This window comes from Silurus aristotelis (assembly GCF_946808225.1).
Source record: "Silurus aristotelis genome assembly, chromosome: 2".
Classification (NCBI taxonomy): domain Eukaryota; kingdom Metazoa; phylum Chordata; class Actinopteri; order Siluriformes; family Siluridae; genus Silurus; species Silurus aristotelis.
In genome coordinates this window covers 34,053,967-34,063,884 of record NC_139575.1, presented here as the reverse complement: position 1 = coordinate 34,063,884, position 9,918 = coordinate 34,053,967, and the positions used below count along the sequence as shown (strand labels likewise).

At 40.7% G+C, this 9,918-nt stretch overlaps 1 protein-coding gene across 1 annotated transcript; it reads left to right on the top strand.

Moving 5' to 3' along the window:
* Positions 1 to 2,569: 2,569 nt before the first annotated feature.
* On the top strand, positions 2,570 to 9,434 carry LOC310715957 (uncharacterized protein). The gene is made up of 3 exons (XM_083522689.1): positions 2,570 to 2,722; positions 3,398 to 3,560; positions 6,058 to 9,434. The coding sequence occupies exons 1-3, from the start codon at positions 2,675 to 2,677 to the stop codon at positions 6,996 to 6,998; spliced, it is 1,152 nt and encodes a 383-aa protein (XP_083378815.1). The 5' UTR covers positions 2,570 to 2,674; the 3' UTR covers positions 6,999 to 9,434.
* The last annotated feature ends 484 nt before the right edge of the window (positions 9,435 to 9,918 follow it).

Genomic DNA, 9,918 nt, shown 5'->3' with positions numbered 1-9,918 from the left:
CCTGTGCAAAGCCCATAACCCCATCACCCCATAACTGCTCAAGTGTATGAATGAGATAATTGTAAATCTCACGGGAGTGAACGGTTTTACTTTTGCCGCTGGTGGGAGTGAACCAGAATGTTTGCAGTGGACATAAAAATTGCAGGAGCAAGCAGCAGCGAGTGAAAGCAGGATTAATAAAAGTCCCACGCAGGACTCTAACTGGAACCAAATTCACCATACAACAAGAAAATGACCTGAAGCATTTGTCCATGCTCTGTTATTTAGAGAGCAAACAGTCCGCTGGAGTGTGGAGTGCCCAGTCACTGCACCTATTTCAATAGGAATTGAACTGCTCTGAGATGAACTGGATTGAATGATCAGAAAGAAATCTCTCACCTTTGGCAAGTTTTACAAAAGGCATGGCAAAGACTTTATGCTGAATGTTCTGCAGACATTGTCTCAAAGCAGCTTAACAGAATTTAAAAGTTAAGGTGAATGGTGTGCATTTATCCCTGATGAGCAGCCATGGCAACTGTGGCAAGGAAAAACTCCCTTAGATGTTATGAGGAATAAACCTTGAGAGGAACCAGACTCAAAAGGGGAACCCATCCTTATTTGGGTTACATCAAGAGTGTGATCATAAATCTTTCAACAATACAGAACACTGGAGAGTAAGAACAAACATGAGCACTAGAGTGTAAGATTATAAGTAATGTTCTTTCTAAAGTCTTATACAGTCATTATGGTTATAAAACTAGGAGCTACTGAGCAACTCATAAAATAGCTCAACATTTGCGATCATCACAGATCCAACACCAGCTTCTCCATGCCAGAGCCTTTAAACACTCCAGGAGGTCCAGTGTCAAAACTCCAAACATGAAGTGGCATCCAGCTGGCACTGGTACGTCTCTGATGGTATGGGAAGTTTGAGAGTTCCGCATCTATTTCTTCAAAGGTCCATAATGTTCATGAGGTGGGACGTGACTGGAGCTGGCCAAACCTCAGGATGCCTCGGAATGGGGAAAGAAAGAGAAACAGTGGAGAGAAATTAGCATAGCTGCTGTTCATGATATTAACAGCACAAGTTGATGTGATGTGATCATATGTTCTGGATCACAAGGTTATTATGTGATGTGTGTTATGTGTAGGCTTTGCTAAAAAGATACGTTTTTAATCTGCACTTAAACTGGGAGAGTGTGTCTGAGCCCCGAAGACTGTCAGGAAGACTATTCCAAAGTTTTAGGAGCTGAATGTGGACTTTAGTGGACTTTGCTATTCTAGGAACCACTAGAAGTCCGGAGTTTTGAGATCTCAGGGAGCGTGACGGATTGTAGCATGTTAAAAGACTGGATAGATACATGGGAGCTAAACCATTTAGTGTTTTATAAGTAAGAAGTAGTAGTTTGTAGTCGATTCAACACTTAACAGGTAGCCAGTGTAGGGACGATAAGATTGGGGTTATATGATCATATTTCCTCGACCTTGTGAGAACTCTGGCTGCCGCATTCTGAACCTTTATATGTGTTTTATATGGTAGTTGTTCAGCCTGGATACATTCATTGGGTAACAAAATTTGAAATTCTTTTGTATTAATATATTAATATGATGTGGGGTCCAGTTACCAGCGTGACACTAAAACAGGTAGCAGTAATGATTACTTTTTACTTAAATACATTTCAGAGCCCAAACTTCTTTACTTCAACTTGAGTAAAAAAGTGTAGTCAGTAGTTCAACGTTAACCAGCGTCTTTTAAAACATGAGTATCTGTACTTCCACTTGTGTGAAGGATGTGTTTACTTTTGCCCTCCGTGGGGGAAAACTAACTAACCGAATGCTGAGAGTGTGTATTGTGTCATATACGTATTTGATGTTTTCTTAGTTCTAATATGGAGCTTCTGTTCATAATGTATAACTTTAAAATGTGTTATTCATTAAACTGGGTCATTAAATCATTAAATACAACTTAACAGGTGAAGATTTAGGACCTTTCTCTAAGTTGGTTGGTGGTACAGAGATCTGAACTCCTTCTGAACAGAAGTCCAACATCTTAAACACTGAGGTATTACCTTCCTTTTTTTTTAAAACAAGATTTCAGGTAACAGTGTTTGTGTGAAGTTTCTCCTCAGAGAATTGGCAAATGTACAAATATTAGCACTTTCATGCTAATGCCATGAAGTGATTAATTCATAATTTATTTATTTCAGACTATCATCTGGGATCATTTTATGAGATTAATATTGATGCTTCTGCTACAGATGATGAAAGGGGGTGGTGCAGATGTGGCTGCAGTGAAAGGAGACTTGTTGAATTGTGTTCATTTGTTGTAATGGCATTCATTCTCATTCAGGGGATACCTGTTTGTGACGCAGCGCTGTTATACTGCGTTGCTTTACAATACTGATGGTTTTTAAGACTGTGCCGTCGTAATGACGATATTGAGTGGTGGGTTGATTTAGGTGGGACACCACTGAAGGCCTCGGTTTGAATTGCACAGCCCGCCACTGTATAATAGTAATATAATAGGTATCACGTGATTGCCCGTGACACAAAAAAACGATTGGGGACGCTAGGGTGTAGTTTCGCCTCCGCACCAGCAGGGGTAGTATTGCATTTGCTTTCCATGGGCGCTGTCTTAGTAAACACAACCGAGTTCCGGTGCATCTCAAATTTCTGCCTCTTCGCCTGGTAACCGATGAATTTCGTCGATAACTTAAACAAATGGACGAGTAGGGTGGATATGGTAAGCGAACACGTTTTGTGACTGCCTGAGCGATCCCGCAGCATGCTTTTCTGCGATTATAGCGCCTTAGCTGAAACGCAATCGCGTGTCAAGTTAGCGCTCGCTCTGCAGAGCTAGCCATCTTAGCTAGCGTCGATTGTACAGCTTTTTTTTTTTTTTCTTTCTCCCACCCGAATTGCGAGTAAGTCCCGCCTCGTGCGACGGGATTGGCTAACCAGGTTTGGGCTGTTGCTCTGTGATTGGTCAGGAGATCCTCGTGAGGGTCGATCCACCAATGAAAGGGTGGTTTGTTCTCATGAATTGCGGATCAACCAAGCATTGGAGGCGGAACTAGTTCGGAATACGATTGGGAGAGGGAGTTGGATAGAGGGGGGGAAAAAAAGGCTTCTCACGTAAATTTTAGATTTGGTTGAACGGATAATATGTGGATAGAGAGGTAAAGTCGGGTTTGCGAGACAAAAAGTTGGTCGAATGATAGTGAAAAAAAGAGTTTGCATTTGTGTACGCGGTGGTGCCCCAGAAATAGAAATAAATCCGCGCAGCTGCACAAAATGTCCGTTTTTGTGTAGCCCGCGTCGTTAGCAGGAGAGTTAGCCTTCCTCCTCCTCCTCCTTCCCCCCACAGCACTGGCTAACGCGGTTTAGAGCAATGATGATTCCCACCTCTTGTTTTTAGGACTACGGGAACAAACTGAACCAGGCTCTCTCCTCTAGCACTAAATTTCTGCCCACAGCAGGACTGCGCGGTGCTGGGCCGTTTCAGCACTACGGCCGGCCCCTGGGCCACGGCGTGAAAGTCAAAGAGGAAGACGAGAGTGTGGAGGATTTCTTCCATTTCGGTGAGTCGCTTCGAGTTCAACGATACGGGGGGGGGGGGTTTAGTTTTCTGCACGGCTTTCACACTGAGCTGCATGAAAGCGCACTGGGTTTTAGAAACCAAAAGGAAAACAGATTTAGAACAAGATTCATTTATTAAATCAGGGTTACAAACTTTTCTCGTGCAATTGGAGAACCTTGAAACCATATCATCATCTCGCCACAAACCTGGGACGTGATCGACTGGAGATCCAGAAGATCCAGATCATTTGATCCGAAGCTTCCGTACATGCTGTACACCGCCCACGTTTCCTCAATCTACCTTAATTCTAACTCAAATCTATCTGCGTTAAACTGGAGCGAATTTTTTTATACACATTTCATTAGATCTTTGTCGTTTATAGACTTTCAACCGGGTTTTTTTGTTTTTTATTGTTGTAAACAATTTACCTAGCTTTTACGATTTTCTTTTGTCGTTTTTAGACACACTTCCACTTTTATTGACACTTTTTTGTTGTTGTTTTTCAACCATTTCTTTTTTTGTTTCCTTTTTTTTTTTTACAATTTTAGCTAGTTTTTATTCACCTGTCATTTTATTCGTTTTTAGAGGCTGTTATTTATTTATTTTTTGTACCAATTATTGTCATTTTAAGAGACAATTTCAACTCTTTTCATTAATATTTGTAGTTTTTTGTTTGTAGAGGTTATTTCAGATGGTGTTTTGAGATTTTTCAGCCAGTTTCTATGAATTTTGAAACCGTTGTCAACTGGTTTGAATCATTTTTGTTGCTTTTAGAGAGGATTTCAACTTTATTTTTTAGTGTAAGATAACTAGTTTTTATTGTCATTTTTTAATTATTTTATTTTCTGCTAAATGTAATGGAGTTCTGTGCAGGTGTATTTATCAATTAATTGCACTAGATTGAATTTGATCGTTGGCATTATGGATATTTTGCAGCCGACGAGCACAGACTGTTGTGCTACGTGACCTCACGCACATCTCGGAAACGCCGCAACTCAAGTTGGGAAAGGGAATCTAGTGAATCCTGAAACTATTTAAAATGACTCAGATCTTACTCTTAAGTCGTTCATGTTATGATAGAGCAACGGTCCCCAACCTTTCTTGCACCATAGACCAGTTTTCCCATCGACCGGGGGTGGTGGTGGCACCTATGGGTAACTAAACACAATACAGTTCATATCATATCACTAGTTTGTGTGTGTGTATAGAAGTTAATAATTATATTATATTTATAAACTCACATCAGCGCAATGCAAAATCTGAGCTTAATTTATAAATGCATTAAAAACTGTGATTGAAATAAGTGCAGGAAATTCACACGGGGGGGGAAGAGGCCATTTTTGAGAGAAAAAAAACCACCCTGCAGAGTGCGAAAGCCAATGAAATGAACATTAAACGTTTTATTCCTACTGTGTGGCCCAGTTACAAATGACCTATGGTCTGGTATCTGTCCACGGCCCAGTGGTTGGGGAACCTTGTGGGTTTTTTGCTAAATATTTGTGCATTTACAAAATGTTTTCTGTTAGGAAGAAGGCCAAAAAGAAGCAGTGGCAGAGGGCGGTCATGAAGGAAAAGGTTACTTGCTTTTGTTACATGTGAATATCCAAAAAGAGATTTTCTAACAAAGGGAAAAGAGTGGATGTGTGGGATAGACACCGTAGTCAGTGATTGGTAGTTGGGATCAATTGGTCATAAAATAGTGGTGATCAGCAGTTGTTTGTTGTGAAATATGGTTATCAGTGATTAGACATAGTCGGGCTGATGGTGGTTCGAGGGATCCTGCTCTCCAATCTCGTCTGTTAGCAGATGAAGCTCAAATAGTTGGCTAGATTTGTCACTTTTTTTAAATGATGAGTCCCCAAACCTCAAGACAGTGAAAACAAAGTGGGAACAAATTTTTTTCATTATAAAAATGAAGCAATAAATAAATGCGTGAAATGAATGAATAGGGCTAGTGTGTCGTGGCTACTCATGCCTTGGTGCTTAAAGCTTTTTAGCACTGCATTACATATTAAGTGTTTCTAAAGACAGCTTTTCCTCACAGGTGGCTCCAGGTTGCCCTCCACATTAGAGCAATGACTATTTATTTAACCCATCATTAATATTGCTTTATATACTTTCAACACTGGGAAGAAATGTTTTTAGGACCTTAAGGTCATTTCAACCTAAATATCACTTGCTCAGGTTTTTCCTTATTGCTGTACAAATGTGCAATAAATTACTTTAACTACAGCAATAAAATGACTAATCTGTTAATGCTCCATTTGAGACCATATTTGTGACACATTTGGCTCCAAAGAGTTCATCCCAAACTACCCCAAAGGGTAATAGTTTTCATGTAGAGATGGTCCCAGAATCCTCGATGGTTTGGCTCTTGATTTTTTGATGACGATATGAAAAAGTTGTAAAAAAAAAGTTATTTTAAGTTGCATGGCACACATGTACAGCATATGCTCCGCCCTCTAATTTTGAACTGTTTTTTCTGTTGTCTTTTATAGCTCAGCATCTTCAGCAGCAAACAGGCGAGTGTCTCACGGCGTGCTGCGGCGGAGCAAATCCGAAAACCCTCCCCCTCACTACCACTCTAAGTACCTCACTCACGGCGTCTCTCACTTCCCCTCTAAACACTCCTCTCAGTAGCCCACCGCCCAAACCGAGCAGCCAGCCTTCAGCCGAACGGCCGTATCACTGTCAGGACTGCGGGAAGTATTTCAGAATTAGCGACATTAAGCGCCACCAGCGAATCCACAGCGGAGAGAGGCCGTTTCCTTGCTTTCAGTGCGGTAAGAACTTCCCTACGTCAGGCGACCTCAAAAGGCACGAAAGGATCCACACGGGTGAGCGACCGTACCACTGCCTCCAGTGCGGCAAGAATTTCTCTGACTCTGGTCACCTCAAGCAGCACGAGAGGATGCACACGGGCGAGCGGCCTTACCAGTGCCCGCAATGTGCCAAACGCTTCTACAGATCAGGTGATCTCAAGAGGCATCTCCGCATCCACAGTGGCGAGCGGCCGTACAAGTGCCCGCAGTGCGATAAGACCTTCTCCGATTCCGGTCACTTGCGGGGCCACCAGCGCATCCACACGGGAGAGCGGCCTCACCGCTGCACGCTGTGCGAGAAGAGCTTCTTTAGATCTGGAGACCTGAAGCGCCACCATCGGACACACACTGGAGAGAGGCCGTACCAGTGCTACCAGTGCGGGAAGAGCTTCTCCGAATCGGGTCACCTAAAAGAGCACCGGCGGATTCACACCGGTGAAAAACCGTACCACTGCAACCAGTGCGACAAGAGCTTCTCACGTCTGGAACGACTGAAGGGTCACCAGAGCATCCACACGGGCGAAAGGCCTTTTCATTGCGCCCAGTGCGGCAAGAACTTCTTCAGATCCGGTGAGCTCAAGAGGCACCAGAGGATCCATAATGGCGAGAGAGCATGAAATGGCTTCTTGGAGCGTTAGGGCCAGGTTTTGAGGTCTCTGTCTATTCAGGGGGTGTTTTATTTTTGCTGTTCTTGCTTGTGGCCAATCTGACAGCTAATCCCATCGAGTTTTCTGCCATGTTCAACGAATAATTCCAGAGTCAACCGGAGAGAAAGGTTCATACATATTTCGGCTGTTAGCAACGAGATTTTAGTTTTTATGCCCAGATAGTAACAGAGAGGATATTTTCCTGGCCCGTGACATTCCCTCTTAAATAAAATCCAAGCATTGGGTAGTTAATTCTATTTTTTAACAAAAATGCTTTAGACACCCCCCCCGCATGTGACGGGTTCCTTGGATGGCTTAGTTAGTGATCCAACCCCCAAGTCATTCCAGATCTTTTGGGGTTTTTTTTTTTTTTTTTTTTTTGTATACTTCTTTTACAGTTAAGCACAGATTGAGAGCAGCCTGCTAATGTTCGCTGTTACAGTCTTCTCAAAGGAATGATTCAGCAAAAAACATTTGAACATCGAATCCCCTTTACCCCAAATGTCACCTGGCGTGTGGGCTTCTTTAGTATAGCACTAGACTTTAGCAAAAGGTTGATCTATACTCACTGTACAAGATGGCTACTGCGCATATCCTGCGGTTATTCGGTGCATCGCTTGTGCATGTTCTCTAAAATTAACACGGCATATTTGCGACTCAGTAACAGTGACCAAACAAACTAGCAACAAATTGTGTACTAATGTATTATTATAGACTGTTGTATAGACTACTGATGCCTTTTTTTTTATTTTATTTTTTTTATTATACTGTTAGTGGTTGAAATTTTAAACCTCTTATACCTAGCGAAAGGACACCAGTTTTTCAGTGAAAAGTATCTCCTACTGAGGGTTTTTGATTTGACATGCGGCACATGGAGACTGGCCTCTGCAGTAGGCTTAATACCACATCTGCATGAAATCAAATAGTACAGTTTGACTTAGAAACCATGTGAGCAGTGATGTTTTGGCCCCGACTTGCCATCTGTTGGATGCCACTTTTAATTAAATACACGATAAAAGATTCTCCATTGCGAAACTAAAGAAGCACAATAAATACGTCTCGACATTTGGAGTATTGGTGGGTAACGTGTGTGAAGGTTTAACCGGACCCCCCCCCCCCCCTTTCTTTTCTTTCCTTTCATTATTTTATTTTTTTTGCTTTTTTGTTTTTTCCTTTCCCCGGCCCCTGCCGCAATGATGGAGCCTCATATTTCTAACTCCGTTACAAAGTATGTATTGTACAGTACAATATTTGTATATTTTAGCAAGGTATAACGTCAAGTGAAAGATCCTGTAGAACTGTATATTAAAAAGGTGTATGCTTACATTCTTTGTATTTGCAAAAAAAAAAAAAAAAAAAATTTTTTTTTTTCTCTTTCCCCTCAAAAACAACTGTGTGCTATATACGTGTTACAGTGCAGACAGTCAACCCAACATGTGATTTTGTACACATTCGACCCTGACACCAGACTACCGAGTTTTTGCAACTTGTCTAATCTCCCTTTAATTTTATGGTTGTACTTGTTGTATCACTGTATGTCACAGCACACAATGAACTTGTGATCGTTTCGTGCCATTGTTGTGGCACTGTAAAATGCTACTGTACTCATAATGTAAAACAACACATGGGGGAATTTGTTGTCAGCCAGGACACTCTAGAGTTGCCATTGTATTTGTTTTCGACTGGTATATCTAATAAACAGGAAACTCTCAGTATATAGTTTGCCAGCTATACTAGTCCACTTATGAATTCACTGGCAACTCGGTGTAAGTTTTCACCACTATGTTGGAAGTAGTATGTACCGGGTTAGTGTGTAAGACGTCTGTTGTGGAAACAGTTTATGACTCAGTTACTTAGGATCTGCACTTTTAGGTAACGCGTATTAATCAAATCTTTTACAAATCATATGAATTAGAGTTAGTCTTAACTACAATTTTTTTATTTTATTTTTTTTGTTAAACCGATGTTTTCCATACAGATGTCCTTTTTTTTTTTTCCTCTCTCTCTCTCTCTCTCTCTCTCTTTCTCTCTCTCTCTTTTTTTTAACCATGTGCATCTATTTAACCATTTATGGGTGTGTTTTAGTTTTATAGGCTTTGTTTCAATCAGAATTATGACCTTCAGTTTCTAAACAAAAAAAAAAAAAAAAGAAAGAAATCATGATCATGAATACACAGAAATGCCCAGTATTTCTAAAAAGAGAAAAAGACCAAACATACAAAATGTATGGGTACAATGGTAGTATTTAATGTCTCTTCTGATTGAATCCAGGCTGTAGAGTAGGTGTGGGATTTAAAAAAACCCTGGGATGCCTTTTCTTTTGCCTGTGCATGGGTGTTTTATTTTCTCTGTTAATGTAATTATTCCTTATTTGCACAAAATAAATACATAATCTCAACTCATAAATGTATTTTATATATTCATAAACTGCTACAAGATTTTGTTCTTACCTAATGCAAAACACAAGCATACAAATAAATTGGTTCAAAATCATAATTCTCACAATATTACATCAACGTGGCCTTTTAACACAGGGTTGTTTGGGTGTCCATGATCATCTAAGATACCTACTTTTGCCTGATTATGCCCATCAACCTCAAGGTTCAACATGCTCTGCCTTAAGATGCTTTTTTTTTTACTCATCGAGAGCGGTTATTTGATTTATTACTTGCCTGGACAATATCTGATCCATCGTCTTCAGAACGACCAAACACAGCAGGTTTTTTTGGGCATTATTTTCTTGAGAAACTTGTGTGTAAACAAAAAAATAATAAAAAATGTCTCCTACTGTCAAGCTCATTTTGCACCAACAACCTCGCCATGGACAAAGTGAAATAATACTACAAAAGGGAAATAATACTATAGCATAAAGACCAAACCAAACTGTTTT

Excerpts from the sequence above, each read along its gene's own strand:
- LOC310715957 (XM_083522689.1), top strand. The coding sequence starts at position 2,675 with ATGAATTTCGTCGATAACTTAAACAAATGGACGAGTAGGGTGGATATG. Across the intron at positions 2,723-3,397 it reads GGACGAGTAGGGTGGATATG|GACTACGGGAACAAACTGAA; the intron begins GTAAGCGAACAC and ends TCTTGTTTTTAG. Across the intron at positions 3,561-6,057 it reads GGAGGATTTCTTCCATTTCG|CTCAGCATCTTCAGCAGCAA; the intron begins GTGAGTCGCTTC and ends TGTCTTTTATAG.